The 17466-nt window shown below is 44.3% G+C and overlaps 3 protein-coding genes across 5 annotated transcripts in view; all 3 read left to right on the top strand.

Moving 5' to 3' along the window:
* Positions 1–1405, top strand: part of LOC109315377 — a 32966-nt gene extending 31561 nt beyond the window's left edge. Inside the window, exons 10-11 of the mRNA XM_019543052.1 lie at positions 548–865; positions 1223–1405. Of these exons, the coding sequence (XP_019398597.1) occupies positions 548–844 (297 nt within the window). The 3' untranslated portion in view covers positions 845–865; positions 1223–1405. The remainder of the gene's footprint in view (positions 1–547; positions 866–1222) is intronic.
* Positions 1406–10337: 8932 nt separating this feature from the next.
* A4GNT (alpha-1,4-N-acetylglucosaminyltransferase) lies at positions 10338–12904 on the top strand. The gene is made up of 2 exons (XM_019542964.1): positions 10338–11356; positions 12138–12904. The coding sequence occupies exons 1-2, from the start codon at positions 10814–10816 to the stop codon at positions 12750–12752; spliced, it is 1158 nt and encodes a 385-aa protein (XP_019398509.1). The 5' UTR covers positions 10338–10813; the 3' UTR covers positions 12753–12904.
* A 2827-nt stretch (positions 12905–15731) lies between these two features.
* The window catches only part of DZIP1L (DAZ interacting zinc finger protein 1 like), a 35523-nt gene continuing 33788 nt past the window's right edge, over positions 15732–17466 (top strand). For all 3 annotated transcript variants that reach the window (XM_019542966.1, XM_019542967.1, XM_019542968.1), the window contains exon 1: positions 15732–15825. The gene's annotated coding sequence lies outside the window, so the exon portion shown is untranslated. The remainder of the gene's footprint in view (positions 15826–17466) is intronic.

Consider the following 17466-nt stretch of genomic DNA (forward strand, 5'->3'; position numbering starts at 1 on the left):
ATAATGAAAAAACATAAGTATCAAATACACAGTAAAAAGGAGAATGAATGAGAAAGAGGTGAAAGAAGAAAGTGAGACACTGACAGGGAAGGCACTGAGAGAGTGAAAAGATTAGTGAGACAGAGAACAGGTTGCCAAGGGCTGGCCAACAAGCAGGTAAAGTGTGGCCAGACAAAAATATGTGGGTGCTAGGGAAAGCCTTTCCTATCTTCAGACACAAAGTCTGGGTTTCATCTTTTAAGGACTTGTTCCTTCCTACAGTGGGATCAATAGGAGAATGCAGCTTCCCATGGGGTTGATAGATGCTATCAGAATTGACTCCAAGACTGGATCTCAAAGAACCATGGAGAAAAGTTTGTCAGCATCAATAAGCCTGCCAGAAACAGAAGCTTTCAGTGGGAATGGGGCCAAACCCTTAAGGCAATAACCTTTATTTGCCTTGCACTGTTTTTGGCAAAGTTCCTGCCAATGAATAGGTTTGTGCATAGATGTGCCATGCGGGGACCTGGTAGAACATCCATTGCATTTCTTTCTTGTTATCCTACAGGATGAATCTCAAGTGGATTTTTGTTCTTTTGGGGCAGCTAGCTGGCATACTCCTGGCCACTGTCCTGGCCATTACATTAGTCACCTTCCTTGTCATCTGCACCTGCCTCTCAAGTCAGAAAGTGACAGAGGCCTACCAGCGAACATCACGGCACTTTTGGGCCTATTACTTCTGGTCTTACATGAAGCTGCACAACCCCGGCTTGTTGCCTCTGTGATCCCTGTGTGCAGAAGCTGTCGACCAACTCAAGCATGCCCACAGAAAAGCCTTGTCAGTCTACAACATTGTGGAGCTTGAAATGATGGTTTCCCTCCTAAGGTTTGTGATTTGTGATGCCGTGGGCTATAATTTTACACTATCCCTTTGCATTAGTGACTTGCATAAGAAATTCAAACTTCAAACTCCTGGGGCCAGAGGGTCAGCTGCACATCCAGATAATTAGCGAATCAGCATGGTAGGAATGTGCTTTCATGTTAGGGCAACGCTATGCTAGATAAAAGCTAGCACGGAACTGTTAATAACAGATAACATCTGTTTCTATACATGTCCGCATGTTAATATACAAATGTATTCTGTAGGCTTGGCAGGCACTTATAGATGTTCGCTGCGAAAGGACAGACTGGTATTCTCTATTGGCTCTAAGGGATGAATTCAGATTCTTTTATTCCATTGCAGAATGAACTGGAAACTATTGATCCACTCATCAGCTCTGGACAAGCCTTGGTTTAGGCAGAAACGCCCATGTTGCCACTTCTACTGCACACTATGGTAGGCCAAGGTGTTTCTGGGTGCTTAGATAATTATCTGTAATCACAGCAGTACATTTTTGTAAATGAAATACACTTTGCCTTGCTTCCATGCCATTATCTCACAGCTAAGAATGAAATATCTAGATAGCATATCATGGCAAGTATTTGCTCAGCCCTGTTGAGGTGGCATTGACCTAACTTACATCTTTCATCAGCCCACAGAAACAGGAACCAAATATTTCAGAAAATAAATACAACAGGAGTTTGGCCCTATCATCATGTTTCTGAAGAACCATGCAACTTAGGATTCAATGGAGCTGCAGAGAACTGGAACAAAGGGGGTAACTCGAGAGGTTTTGGGTTTTTTTATGAACACTAAGGATAATATGATTGCTATAGCCTCAGTGTGCCATGTGATATTTTCCATTGGGCCCTGCCAGAGATCAGGGGAGGGAAGAAGAAAGGGGGAGAGTGGCTCTAAGGTGGCAGTATGCAGCTTCAAATTTCACATGGCGAGACTGGTGCATGGGGCTCAAATATTTACCCTTGCAATCACTTGTGTAACTGTGTTAAAGCAGCCAGTGCTAGCTCATCTGTAGTGAACACATTTGTTAGCTGAGATTTAGCAGCTGGAGACAAACCAGCAGTCACTCAGCCCAGACACAACAGTATGCTCCCAGGCCCCACACTGAGGCCCAGAGAGGAAGGGAAAAGGGAGTAAAGAAGCCATAGCCACCATGGACAATACAAGAGATGATCAGCTTCCCAGTGCATGATAGACATACTGTGACTTAGCATTCTCATCAGAACAAAGGGCCAATTCTAGCCAATACCAAACTCCTGGAAGGAATTATAACATGACTTCTGTGTACAAGACCCAGGCTAGATCTGCAGGGATTACAGGTCACCAGCTACTGGTTGCAAACTACCACCTTCTTCTAAAAAAACTACAAGAGTGAACAGGAAAATTCCTGGAGTTTGATATCCCACTGTCAGCTGCTTAGGGCATTTTCTCATTGCCACTGTCTGCATAGGCACACTCAAGGCATCTCCACATGGCCATGGGCACATAGGTGGGAGCACCGCCAGGAAGCATGGCAAGCCCACTCTTCATATGCTGCACCATTAAATGATTCCATGCACTTACCCTCAGTGCTGCCTTAGACAGATGCCAAAGCAGCTGCCTAAAACAGATATCTATTGGCAGGTTTCAGGCACTGCTCTAAGCCTAGCAACTTCACATCCCTATAGGGGTGCAACCCACACAGCATGGACTTTACTGTGGCATTATGCAGCAAGGTACAATAATGGCGTAGAATGAATCCAAGTTGAGTAAAGGTATGAATTTGAAGTGGCTCTGTCAAACCAGATTATTTTGGGTTCCATGTGTCCATGCCAGGGTATAAATTGATCTTCATTCTCTTTAATTTAATTCACTTTCATAATGAAGTAAGGTGAATTCAATTCAGAATATGGGTGTCCAGTCAAGGGTGTAATGATGTTTAACTAATCCAGACTAGAGGTCAATTTGAAATAACTTGCCCTTATGTACACAGTCCTTCAGTTTTTATAATACTACAGGACAGGCAAGGTTAAGACCCTATCAAGGCTTAAGCCAGTTCTCCCACTCTGAAGTCCTATCTTTCTCTTCCTGTGAGAGCAGGAAGGAGCTCCATATTATCATCATGAGACTTGTTATCATAGTTGAAGAGGTCCTCAACCACCCAGGATCTTAGTATCTACCATATCTGGCTTGGTAAAGAGAGTTATGGACCAGGAATTTGTTCTGTGGCTTGATACAAGGTTGGACAGAATCACTGCAAGGAAAAACTAGGGGAATATTTGTGCTGCAGGAAACTCCTCAAAGCAGACTTTCTTTAGAAGTTTTGCATAGCGATGCATGCCATGCTATTGCAAGCATACCTCTCCCCTGCACAGGAAGGGACTGTTGTCCTTCCAGGATGCCAGCAGGACATGCCAAGCCATCTCTGAGCACAATATCAGGCACAAGGAGGGAAACTTAAAACTTCTGTAAGAATGTTACTTCTGCACCTATCTTCCAAGCATCTACAACTCAAATAGCACCTTGACAACTTTAGCATGACCTACATTTTTGTTGCCACTTGAATAAGTAGCACAAGCATCTCTCCAAAGCCCAGGTGCCAGTTTATACTGTTCTGGGCCTGTTTTCTTCATTTTGCTAGCCATGAAATGTACACCTACAAAGAAGCAGCACCTATATATTTTTCAAATGGAAAGTCTTCATAAGAGCACTACAGAGGCATGTACTTGTGTCACATCCCTACGTGTAGTTTCATAGTTGGCATTGTCAGAAGGGACCTGAGCAGATCATCAAGTCCGGCCCTCTTGCCATGGGCAGGAATGAATGCTGGGGTTAAATGACCCCGGCTAGGTGATTATCTAGCCTCCTTTTGAAGACCCCCAGGGTAGGAGCGAGCACCACTGCCCTTGGAAGTTGGTTCCAGATCCTAGCCACCCTGACAGTGAAGTAGCACCTCCTGATGTCTAGCCTGAACCTACTCTCAGTCAACTTATGGCCATTATTCCTAGTTAATCTTGGTAGTGCTCAGAGGAACAGGGTCCTTCCATTCCCATCGGTCCCCCTTGGTAAGTTTATAGGTGGACACCAGATCCCCTCAGCCTTCTCCTGTGAAAGCTGAACAGGTTCAGGTTCCTTAGCCTCTCTTCACAGGGCCTGCCCTGCTGCCCCCTGATCATGCAGGTGGCCCTCCTCTGGACTCTCTTGAAGCTGTCCACATCCTTCCTGAAGTGTGGCGCCCAGAACTGGATGCAGTACTCCAGCTGCGGCCTGACCAGTGCCGCATAGACGGGGAGGATCACCTCCTTGGATCTGCTTGAGATGCATCTGTGGATGCACGAGAAGGTGCAGTTATCCTTTCTGACTGCATCCTCACACTGCCGGCCCATGTTCATTTTGGAATCAATAATGACATCAAGATCCTTTTCTGTCTTTGCACTGATGAGAAGGGAGTTCCCCGGCCTGTAGGTATGGTGCTGGTTCTTTCTCCTTAGGTGCAATACCCTGCACTTGTCAGTATTGAAACCTATCCTATTCTCATCTGCCCACCCTTGTAACTTGTCCAGATCTAGTTGTAGCCTGTCCCTCACTTCTAGCGTCTCCACTTCTCCCCACATCTTAATGTCATCCGCAAACTTGAGCAAGGTGCTTTTCAGCCCCTCATCCAAGTCACTGATGAAGATGTTGAACAGTGCGGGCCCGAGGACTGAGCCCTGGGGGACCCCACTGCCCACATCTCTCTAGGTCAGAAACGACCTGTCCACCACCACTCTCTGGGTGCGGCCCTCCAGCCAATTTGTGATCCATCTGACTGCGTAGGCATCGACACCACATCAATGTACTCACAGTCCAACTCCTTTGAAAATTTAGCCTTTACGTTTTCCTTTCTTATCTCAGTGCAAACAGAGTGCAAAGCCAACACCTGTAGGAAGCAATCCAAGGGATACTGCTTTAAATGTTCTCTGGGTATGAAGGCATGGGATAGGCAGTATGTATTCATAGGCATGAGGTAGAAGACTTCTCGAGATGTTCTTGCTATTGCTACCTTTCTGAAGAGGCTTAATTAAAACAACTCCCCCCAAAAAACTCAACATTGGTTTCAAATAGGCTGCAGATGTTTCTGACTGAAGAAGGTAAGTTTTGATTTCTTTATGTCACATGTAAAATCAAAAACAAGAAGGAAAATGACATAATAAGTATTAGTATAGCTTTCAAGATTTGCTTTAGGTTAATAGTTAATGTTGATGATCCTGAATATTAAATATTATATATTTAGAGTTGCTCCACTAGCTAGGGGGTTTAACATGAGATGCAGCTGACTCTGAAGTGCATGTGCATACCCTCCAGCTTGATTGTACTTATAGTTTAGTTTTGGAAAAGATACAAAAATGGCTCAAGTGGTGCTATATGAACAATTAATAACAGCATCTTTGGGAAATTCACTGCTGGAAGAAATAAGGACAATTACTGCATTCAAAGCCTGCAGAACTAAACAGGAAACTTGAGTCTTTGTGCCAACTTTCCCACTACAGGTTTTTCAGTGTTGTAGACTTATTCCCTTAAAACCAAGCTGCCTTTCTTCTTGCTGGCAACTCAGCCTCCACAGCAGTGAGAGCCAGAGATATAGACAGGTACGTCTTGTGATGATATGCGCAATAATGACAGATAGTTTCTCATGAATATTTTCCACCTTTGACTATAGATCTTAGGGACTTATATCTGTGATGTGGGTAAATCAGTTTGGATAAAAGAGGAATTTACAGTCACAGAGCCTTATTCCAGAGCTGAAATTCAAGCTCAACTAAAAGATTTTGGATTTTTAACATTTTCAGGTGACTTAAAATTTTGGAAACAAACTTTGGTGTGGTCAAATAAGGGGAGAAAAAACACATCTAGATGGTAGATATGAAATCCAGGTGATCATGCAGTGGCCTACTCAAACTCCAGCCTTAAAACTAAGCCTTCCAGATATCTCAGAGGAATTCTGCAGTGTTATTCTAAATACATCTATCTCCCCCTCCTCCCTCCTTTTCTAAACCATGGATTGTCTAAATTGTTTTTATAGCAAATCTGATTCAAGCATTTATGAACACAGGATTGTAATAGGGGAAGTTCACCCATAGGGAACTGTTTATACATGATTCTCTTACAACCTATAGCAATCCCCCTTTGCCAGGAACCATGGAGGGAGGCTCCCCAGGGAAGAGCAGGGAGGAGACAGGGAGGAAGCAAGACAGATGGGCTGTGAGATGCAAGTGCCCCTGACTTGTGGCTTCTTTCATGTTTTGTCACAACTTTCATGTAGTTATGGACTGACTGGGACAGGTGAGGAAGTCTTTTAAAGCTAGAGGGGAACTATAGTGGGTTCCCTTTTCACACTTGCTCTAGGGGGATTGGGCAGGATGGGGGGACTGTTCCCAGCCCAGCAGGAGTGGCTTTGAAGTGTTCCTGCCCCCTGGGACAGCAGGGAGAGCAGGAGCAGCAGGCAGGGAGCAGGGGAAGGAGTGGGGATGGACCATGCCTTTGCCTGGAAAGAGAGAATTCTTACATGCTTTGGGGACTTAAATGAGTTGTAGGCAAATACTCCTACCCAATGGAAAAATCAGTAGTAAGAAATCTAATGGAGCTGTCTGGCCCCTCTAAAAGGAGATGGAAACTCAGAGCAGAGACTAGAATTAACACCTCAGTAAAAGTAAATCCAGCCTCTTTAAGAATTCCACTAGTCATGTGTGTTTGCAAGGTAGCAAACATGGATTAATGCGATATGTAATTCACAGGCTAATTGACTTGGCCAACCCCTTCAGAAATATGCCTATCCAAAGAGGTATCCTTAACTGGCAGTCATTCTATGTCGCACTTCGCCAAATGTCTGGTGGGACAGCAGGAAGGACTTATCACACAGTGTTACATGCTGAAACAGGCTGTCTTTTTCCATAGAGTCCCATTTTCATATTGGATTTGAAATACTAAAATCATCAAGAAGGGAAAAAAAAATTCACAAGGAAGGCCATCAAGTCAACATCTTGTCTGCTGTGTTGGGGTGGGGGGGAGGAGAGGAGCAAACCACTTGACAGGATAATCTATTCAATGGCTAGGATGTATTTTAACAGTCAGTTCTGCAGTCCTTTTAACTTGGGAAGAGAAGTGAACATTCTGATAACAGCTGCCTCCAGGTCAAATGTGATGAGAATTCATAAGTCACCGCCTAGCGGCTTTGGAAAACCAATGAAGCAAAACAATTTCCGAGAATAAGTCGATGAGGATTCACATTTTTCTTCACAATGTCATACACAGTGCTGATATCTGTTGGAGTGGCTGCTTATTCTCTCCCCACAATTTGCAAATAAAATGCCTTCTGGACTATGTTGAATGTGAGCTGTTACTGTAACCACAGTTTTGCTGGCTTCCCCTTAAAGGATTGAGATGTCAGATCTTTAGACCATCAAAGAAGAAATAGTAATCCAGCAATAGGAGTATTCCCATTTTTAATCAAAATAGTCTTGTTCCTTTGCTTCAAGCTACCATTACTTGTAGCGGAGCCAAGACTAACGTTCCAGTAGATGTAGATATGGTGCCACAATATCACGGATTTACTAGAGGAGCAAATTTACTGAGAGGAACACAGCATAATTGGGAATTAAGATTCAGAAAGACTGGCAACACAATCTTGGTCCCAGTAATGTGAATGGCAAAACTCTCATTGACTTCAGTAAGGCCAATTTCTTGCCCTATATTTTGGGATTTTACAAGCATGATGAAGGGTGGGTCTGAAAAACAACCAGATAGCTGTGAAATGTGAAGATCATTATACCTTTCCCTACTGATTGTTTCTTAAGTCCTCCCACTGGGTTGCACTATTGCTCGATAACGTATTTAACGTTGCAAGTAAAAGCTGCTTGAGCTTCCATGTTGCACTACACCTTGGGTTAGTAGGGCCTTCTCCCCTCCAGAATAGGGTCCATCTCAGTGATTCACGCTTCCAATACCTTATAGTCCTCCTCCTGGCTGCCCAGGGCGCCAGCCAGGAGGAAGAGGCTAGGAAGTCATTTGGAGAATGCTTAGCCAGCAGCCTAACAGGGGGTAGAAGAGACCTAACAGGGTCTCTTGCTCCTTGGGTAAGTGCCCTAACCAGCAGGTGATTGGCCTATGGGGTGTTTTATACATGTCCCAGCCATTTTATTTTTCCTAGATGCCTATTCAGCTGCAGTGCAGCCTTCTGAGCATACCCAGAAGGGAATCACACAAAGGGCCTAGCTACCTGGGATCTAAACTCTGCTCAGGGTATGTGGCTATATGAGTGTCACTTAAGTGCAGAAACAGGAAATAGGATTTAACCCATTAAGTTTTGGTTGGAAAACTGAGACCCCTTGCTCATCCAGAGCCAAAGACAGCCTTTGTAGGTAAAGCATTCTCTTTTACAATGAAGCTGGACAGAAAGTTCCAGGTGGTGAATTACTTGCTAAGCAGGAAATGAAGATTTAGAAATGAAAATGGAAGAAACAGCAAAGGAAGAAACTTGGCACATGACCCTCATAGTCCACATAGACAAATGGATATAAATATACATTTCCATGCACACACCATGTACACAAATGCCCATATATGATGCATGAACACACATGCAGACATGTACACGTGCACACATACAAGCATATTTAACTCCTCCTTCCCTCTCTACCATCACCTTTGAGCTGCTAACGACTCCTGCCTTTTCTTCCTCTACCACCTAAGAAGAAACACAGCCTCATGGTCATATTCTCTTATTTGATATAAGTGCTACTGTGCAATCATTGCAAAACCCTCCAACTTCCCCCAGATAATTTCTCCAATGCTTTACAAGATCTGATGACATATTGAAAACTGAATAAGCATTGACAATGCAGACAAATAAATAACACTGCATGGAAGGCTCTACTGATTGGAGATTTTTTTTTTTTAATTTCATACAGTGAGATCTTTCATTTTTAAAGGTATCAGATGCTGCCACCCAATTACCACCATAGGATCTGGGAACCTTGCTGCATGACTTTGATATAGCTTGCTGTGCTGCCTTGCAAGAGAAACCTTGTCTATATTCTGGTGTGGTTACATGGCAACTTGTATTAGTATCTAAACAGGTAAGAATGTATTTCTTTGCATTGCTACTCTAAAAACAAATTGCTCAGTCTATGCACAGACTACTGAATACTATAGATGGCCACTGAAGATTTTAAAGATGTCCACCATACCCTCTAAGATGGCCAAACACCTAATTCTCGAACACATTGATAATGGATGTTTGGCACATATGGTAACACTTTTGGACCTCCTGACTTATTTAGCTATAAAACAAGGGTTCCCATAGGAGCATAGGGCTGCAGTTCAAAATTTGTCCTGTTTGTTTGTTGTTGTTGTTTTGGTTTTTGGTTGTTTTTTTTTAAGTCTGGCTAATAAGGATTGGGGCAGCTTGCCATAATAATCATGTTCTGGTAATAGTCCTATCTTGCACAACACAAGACTGGAGAGTCATTCTCACTTGTTTTCTCTCCCTCTGGTCCAACAGCTATCTGATTTTTCCAGGCCAAGGGGAACAGCGTCAAGTGGAAGGACAAAATGCTTCTCTCCTGACCCTAGAAAATTAGAGCCTAGTGGTTAGAGTAGTTTCCTTGGAAATATGAGCTGAAATCCCCTCAGGCAGGAAAGGGAATTGTCCTTTCATTTACCCACATCTCTGGATGAGCAATCCAACTACAGAGATACTATAAAAAGGGATGGGTGCTTGTTCCTTCTCTCGCACTAGCAAATAAAGCAGAAATCTCAGCTTGTTGTTTTTTTAAAGAAAGATGCCTACCTTTTGGGGAAGGTTCACAGCTACCAGTTTCAAAGGGAAGATGCCTCTTCCATTTAGCAAGATGCCAAAGCCCCCAGTACTGGGCAGAATTGGACCCCTGTCATCATCAATTCCTATTAGCTAGGTTAGATGGTTCTTTGCTAAGTGTGCTGGTCAGTTTGGGTACCATTTGGAGACACTTCACTCTTCCCATGCCCCATTCAGGGAGCCTAGGGGCCTAACTCAGCACTCTGGATTCTGCTGAGGGCTGAATGCCTAACAATTAGACACTGAGGCACATGAGTCCTTTCGTGGACCTAGTTCTAAGTGACATGTTCAAGGTCACACAGGATATATGAGACAGAAAGAAATGGAATCTAGGTTTTCTCCCTAAAATGTAAGAACAATGTCAGCATTGTTTAGCTCAGATGTGTCCTTGCCAGTGGCCACATGCAGATTAATTAGACTCAAGGGGCACACCCTCATGAGTGGAAACATGTGTTCCCCAGGGACAGATAGCAGTGGCCCATATTTGTGGTGCTGCTAGTTGCTCTCCGGGAACACCCCTGCACATGCACTTTGGCAGCTGGGCTTGCCCTAGCAGCCTTACCTGGGAACCTGGGGGCCTCCCAGGACTCCAGGAGTGACAATCTGGGCACATGGAGCCTGGCCAAGCTCTGGTATCAGGAGGTGTACACTGTCACCACATGCACCACCCCACTTTTTTCTAGGGGGCACTTTTTGACACCAGGATCTCCAGGTATCAAAAAAGCCACCACGCTTCAAATTAGCAGTGCGAGGAATGCCTGCATGTGTGCCATGTGCAGTTTGCAGTGCCACTGATGGGTCTGTGGTGCTACAAACTTCATGTGCATGCTTTTCTGCATGTGCCCAAGGGCATTTTAAGGGAGTTGCTTCTTCCTGCTTTGACTTAGGGCCAGATCCATTGCCAAGTGAAGGCAGCAGACTTCTTTCCCTTTACTTATCCAGAGAACCCTTCTGGTTTTGGGATTGAAAATATCCTGGCTCTAACCCAGAGGCAGCTGACAAGGCTTCTGGTTAAAATGCAAAAGCCACACCAGCTGACCCCAATGCAGGTTTAACATGGGGTTTTCTGGTTTCATAATAATACATCAGCCTCATAGGAAATGACCAAAGGAAGAGATGGATCCTATCTTTTGGAAATCCTAAGCTGGACCTTGTCTTTCCCAGAGATAAACAATGAACCACTAACACTGATCTTTCTTTTCTCCCCCTTTAAGATTCATGGAAAAGCCAGAATGTTGAGGAAGATCCAAATTTTGCTTGGTATCTTTTTTGTCTTTGCTTTTGGCATTTTGTATGAGTTCTCTCACAACCCAGGCTGCCTCTTCTCATGTCTGCCCATTTCCAAGAAGTTCCCAACATTCAAAGGAGTTATGAGCCAGGGCAACAGCATCATTTTTCTGGAGACCACTGACCGGCTTGACCCTCCTCCATTAGTTTCTTGCTCTGTCGAATCCACTGCCAGGATCTACCATGACAGACCTATTGTTTTCTTCATGAAAGGGCTGAAAAGCAACATAAGGTGGCATCCAAAGAACACCTCCACAGCCTTCTCACTTTTATCTGCTATAAAGAATGTCTTCATTGTCCCTCTCCAGATGGAGACTTTACTCCAGAAGACACCTCTACTTTCATGGTACCATAAGGTGAGTAGAAATATTAAGGGGACAAAGGTGTCGAGTACATGGGGGCCTGAGGGCCCTGGGAAGAACAGAATGAAAGAAATGTGAGATTCTGCATAACAGGAAGGGATGACCAGATTTGATGAAACTTCAGGCCACTGCACACTGTTTTAATCCCAGGCCTAAATTTTTGTGAACCTCACTTTGCTGGCCTTTTTTTCAAAACCTGATCTAAATCTTACTGAACTTAATGGGAGTCTTTCAATTGAATCCAGGGGACTATGACTTAGGGAAGGAGTATGTAAAAATAATTTTTTCCTTAGTTTTTGTGTTATAGAAATAATAGCTGAAGACCCTTTTTTACTATTTGAAAGAAACACATTTCTTAGAAAATCTAGTAATTTAGCCATTAATATTTAATGGATGCATCTACACATTCATTAATGCACTTCTGTTATTAAGCATTAAATTTAGTACCTCTAATGTGAGGTACTAAATAAATGCACATTAAGCTACCCTAATGCGCACTAGTTAAAGCATATGCTTTTTAGTGACACAATGCATAGCCATCTCTTTTTACTGCATACGAGTGTATTAGCATAGTTTTTTTACATAATGCTTTAATGAGCAGTAAAATAGGCCACACTGTACATTAAAGCACACGTGTAGACATGACCAAAGAGACTGAATTGAGGGTATGTACTGTATTTTTTTTTACAAGGCAGCTAACTGGCTCAGCTGTTCAGACAGATGCAATTTGCACTGGAGGCAATTGCATCATTATGACCCCTTTCCACTCCTGCAGGTAAATGAAACTCTGGAGAAGAATTGGATTCACATCAGCTCTGATGCCAGCAGACTTGCAATTATCTGGAAATATGGTGGGCTGTACATGGATACTGATATCATCTCTATCAGGCCTATTCCAGTAAAAACATTCATAGCAGCCCAGGCTTCCAAGGTTGCCAGCAATGGGATTTTCAGCTTTCCTCGCCATCACTCGTTCATTTGGAATTGCATGAAGAATTTTGTAGAAAACTACAATGCGGACATTTGGGGACACCAAGGTCCTTATTTAATGACAAGGGTGCTTAAAACCTTATGCAATCTTACTGATTTTAAGGCTGTGGAGGACCAATGCTATCAGAACATTTTCTTCTTAAATCCCCAGCGTTTCTATCCCATTCCCTATCCATTATGGGAAAAGTACTATGAAGTCTGGGACTTACACACCAACTTCAGTGACTCCTATTTCAGTGACTCCTATGCCTTGCACCTGTGGAACTATATGAATCAGCAGCAGAAGGCAGTGGTTGCTGGAAGTAATACACTGGCAGAAAATCTGTACAAAACCTACTGTCCCATCACATACAAAAATCTTATTCTGGACAGACATCGGGGTGGTTGCAAGAGAGAATAAAAAACTGTTCGACTGGCTACAACAGAACAAGGGACCTTTCCCATTTGGGTGTTCCTCTGACTATGATACACTGTTCACAAACCTCTCCTCCCCTTCACCAGTGTGCGCTTCTACAGGTGCATTAATGCACTTTAATCCATGCACATTAAATCTAGTACTTCCGTTATGAGATACTAAGAAAATATGTATTATTGTTTTAATGCACATTAACTAAAAAGCATTGGGGTTTTTTCAGTCATGCTTTAATGAGCATTAAAATAGGCTAATGCACATTAAACCACACATGTAGTTGTACCCAGTGATTCTCACTTTTGTTCCGTCTCCAGATCTCTCTGTAATGAACTGCCTCCTTTCCCAAATTCCCCAGGACTGAGTGAAATGTGTAGAAAGGCAGAGGGTACAAATATCACTTGAGCATCAATGGTAAACATGTCAATGGTATACATGTCAATGATAAACATGTCATATTCTTTAGGGGAAATAACTTATGCCTAAGTCCTAAGTGATTTAGGAGCCTCAGTCTAATTTTCGAAAAGCTGAATTGGTGTTTAGGAAGCAAAACTTCATTTTTCATTGAGTCTTAAGCCCTAAGACTAGGTATTTATGAGGTATTTATGTGCCTCCATGCAGATAGACAATGAGATTTTCAAAAAAATGAGGTGTCTATCTATCTGCATTGCTAAGACCTTACTGCCATTAAAAATCTGGCCATTTGTATGCTTTTAAAACGCTATCAGTGTACAGTGAATATTTGCAGGCAAGAGCTCCACAACCTGACTAGCTATGAAAGAAGACTAAAGGATCTAGGATATGTTTCTGGAGGGCATAGGACAATAGAAAAGGGAGTTCTGGCTCTCCAGTTAGGATGTGTAATATCTGGGACTGTGTCCCCCATGTGCAACACAGAGTGGAGGGTGTCCAGTTATCCCATCCTTCTGGACTTTTGCTGGCCATCACATGGAGCCAGGAAGGTTTTCTTTCCCTTCCCACTTGCTGTTGCAGTCTGGGGTCTTTTTCTGACTTCCTCAGAAGCATTGGGTGCTGGCCACACCCAAAACTGGAAACTTTAACTGGGTGTGCTGATAGTCTTACTGGGCCTTAGAAAACCTGGAGGTTGCTGGGTAGGGGGTCTTGCTTCTCTGCTGAGGGTCAAAAACTGATCTCTATATTCAGGGTCAGGAAAGAAGTTGACTCTGTAGTCAGACTGGCATGAACCGTGGGGTTTTTGCCTTCATCTGCAGTGGGGGCATGGTCCTCTTCCTCGGGTCTCTTGAGCATATATTAACAACTACTTCCTATCCTTGCAGGGGCAGGAGTTGACAGTGCCCTTGTCCCCCTGCTTTACCTGTGGCAAGTTAAACAGAGTGTGATTTTGGTGTCCTGAACATCATGTATGGTAGTCATGTGTGAGGGTTTAGACCCAAAGATTTTAAGAACAGGTTAGACAAACACTTGTTTAGGATGGTCTAGACAGGGATGATGCCTGCCTTGAGCAGGAGGTTGGACTAGGTGACGTCCTGAGGTCCCCTCCAGTCCTACTTTTCTATGGGTCTATGATTCCATAACAACAAGAAAAATAACAGCCCAAGCTATTTCAAATTTTTCTTTCACAGAGTTTAGTTCCCTCTTAAATACTGAAGCTTTGTCCTCAATGTTCCTAACTGTGATGTTTTAAACAAGGTAGAAATAAAATGTTTAACCAAGTTCACTGGCTCCAAGCTTCTTTTCCCTCCTGAATCTCCTTTCATTCCATACACTCCTTCCCCCCTCCACCCTGTTTTTTATTTTCTTATTCTATTTCTTCATTTTTTCTTCATTGGTTCTTAGTAAGACATCTTCCTTGTGCTTTCTGAGTATGTATGGGATTTCATCAGCCATAAGTATGTATATGGCCTAATCAGAATCGTATCTGTGAATTCATCCATGCAACACTCCCGTGACATAAGGCAGTGCTATTATAACCCTGCCTATCCACTTGCCATTCCTCCCTCCCCTCCTCATTTTCTTCCTTTGTGCCCAGGATTTGGCTGATAGGAGGACTAACAAGATCTGGCTTCGCCTTTTCCTGTCCTCCCTTTCTTTTAACAATACCTGGTCCTCCTTGCCTTACAATCTGTCTGTTCCACCAACCCCTACCCTCTGGTGTGATTTGCAAGCCAAAACAGTGAAACCCTTTTCCTGGCATTTGATCTTTGTGTCTTTTGCCTTTACTAGGAAAACAGAGCTCCTGGGCTCTTTTCAGGTGCTAATTCACACCTTTTCAAACCCAGAGATCTAAAGAGGTTAAACACTGCAAATCCCTTTGGTCTGAAAAGCAGTTGACAAAGGCAGTTCCTGATGGATGGCAGGTTAGTAACCCGTTACCCACTGTTTGCCATGTGCACAATGATAGCTTTTGTAAATACTAACAAGCTGGCAGCAACCTGCACTGTTTCTGCAGCTGCAAGTTACAGTAGAATTAAGTAGGAAAATAAAGAACCCCCCCCACCACACACACACACACCCACACACACACACATACACACACGCTTTTGCTTAAATGAACCCTTCAACGTTCTTCCTTAGGGCCTGATTCTTAACTTACAACAGGGTTAGTCGGAAGTAACTACACAGATCCATGGAGTTACACAGCGTAACACCAGTGTAAGGGAAAGGAGAGTCGAGCCAAGCCTTTCCAGTTGCCCGAGCAACAGCTTGGCTTTGGGGAATATTTCCCCATTCCTTTTCCAACAGAGAAGCTCTCTAGGCTCAGCACGGTGGAGCTGCTGTCATCACGGAGGTGCAAATCACATAGGTATAAACTAAGCTTTCTTTTTCTCCTTGCCTTCTGATGAGGGAACCTGCATTTTAGCTTGAAATCACCTGGGAGCTGCCTTTTTCCTGGGTGGCTTTGGATTTCCTGGTGGGGTACGCGGGGAGGGTGTAGAGTTACAGCATAGCAAAGTCCTCCCAGTATTCCACGCAGCTTTGGACAACCCCTCTGTGTTGGGAACCACTCTTAACCCTCCACACACATCGCTCCAGTCCGGCCCTTTTAGACCCTCCCTTTCAACCTCTCCCTCCTTGGGGACAAGTAAGTATTTGCTTTTTTATGTCCCGGGGCTTCATTTTGCAGGCTTTCCATCCTGATACAGCACTACACAGCGCGCATGAAAAGGCAATGGAGGGGGGGAAGTGCAAGGGGGATTTGTTTAACTGGAACAAGGCACCGGGGCTGTTCGCACAGCCATGCAGTCAGAAGAAAAGTATTCAGAGGTTCTGCTTGGTTACGTATTAGCTGCTCTGTCATCCATCTAACAGGCGGATCAAGTTCAGCATAGTTTCTCCCTCTACTTTGTTGGGAGCTCGGTTTGCAAGCAGTCTGGCCTCTCTGGAGCAAGCAGAGGCAGCATAGATTTAGCTCTGAATCCTTGCTCTCTGAGCAGTTATAACAAGGGGGAATGAGGGTAGGCAGTTCTCTTGCAGCCGTCTAAAAAGGAGGAAAGCCTTTGGATTGCATTAGGGGCTTCACTAGTTCTCGATGAGGCATTTTTGGCTTCTGACAACAAGAGACATTTCCAAAAACTAAAAAAGGGAGGAGGGATTGCATGCTGTTTTCACTGGAGGCCTGGAGGAGGCCGATGAGCTGGCTAAGCAGCTTCTGGATCTGGGATCCAATCCTGAAGGCAATGTTGTAGTTCAGGACCCAGCGGGAGATTGTTTGAGTGAGGGATGAGTGCTCAGGGTCCCACTGCGCTGCCCAGCTGTCATACTGATCCCAACACATAAATGTCCAAAGAAAAAGGAGGCCTAGAAAGGGGGCATGGGGTGGCTGCTGGCACCTCTGTTTTGCACAGGGATGTGTTAGTTTTCATATAGCTTGTTGTTTTTTTGGTTTGTTTTTTTTTTTAGAGGGGTGGAAAAACCAAAGGCTTAAGGAAAAAACTAACCCCACTGGCGCTAGAGTACTGAGGGGAGCTAAGGGGAAAGACAGAAATAAAAGAGCGGAAGGGAGGCCTAATTTTATAACCACTAAGCTTACTTGGTAACCTGCCCCTTGACTATTTGCTGTCCCACTCCACATCCCCTTCTTGTGCATAACTTGCACCCCTGAGAGCATGTTTCCAGTCTCTCAGCTTTTGCAGTTCTCCTAATGCCCCGGCCCTCATTTTCTCAGGGGAAGCAGGATGAAGATTGAGGATTGCAAGGAAAGATGGTCCTGTGCCTCCATATTGAGCTAATGTGCAGGGCCGGGTTTAAACCGTAATTTTGCATTTTTTGTGAAAACTACAAACTTAAGTGACTGATGATCATGAAAGCATTCCCCAGCCAGCAGCAAAACCCTAGTAACCCAGGGGAGAGACGGGGGAAGGGGGCTCAAAAGGGACAAGGGGAGTTGGGGATGGGGAGGGGAGGGGCTGTTTGCTCCTCTAGGTGGGAAAACTTGGGGAAGGGGGATGAGATGACATACATGTGGAGCAAACAGCCTTTACCCAGTGCCAGAGCCATCTTCCAAGGCAGCCCCCAGGCGCCCCAACTCCCCATGCCCCAGTTTTCCCACCCAGAGGAGCAAATAGCTCCTCCCCTACCCAGCACAAGGCCTTCTGCCAAGGCAGCCCCCAAGTGCCCCTAACCCCCCCTGCATCCCAGTTTTCCCACCCAGAGGAGCAAACAGCCCCTCCCCTACCCAGCACCAGGGCTTTCTGCCTAAGACATCCAGCAGCTTCCAAGCCCA

Source organism: Crocodylus porosus, unplaced genomic scaffold (assembly GCF_001723895.1).
Source record: "Crocodylus porosus isolate Cpor-Errol unplaced genomic scaffold, CroPor_comp1, whole genome shotgun sequence".
In the NCBI taxonomy this organism is placed as follows: Eukaryota; Metazoa; Chordata; order Crocodylia; family Crocodylidae; genus Crocodylus; species Crocodylus porosus.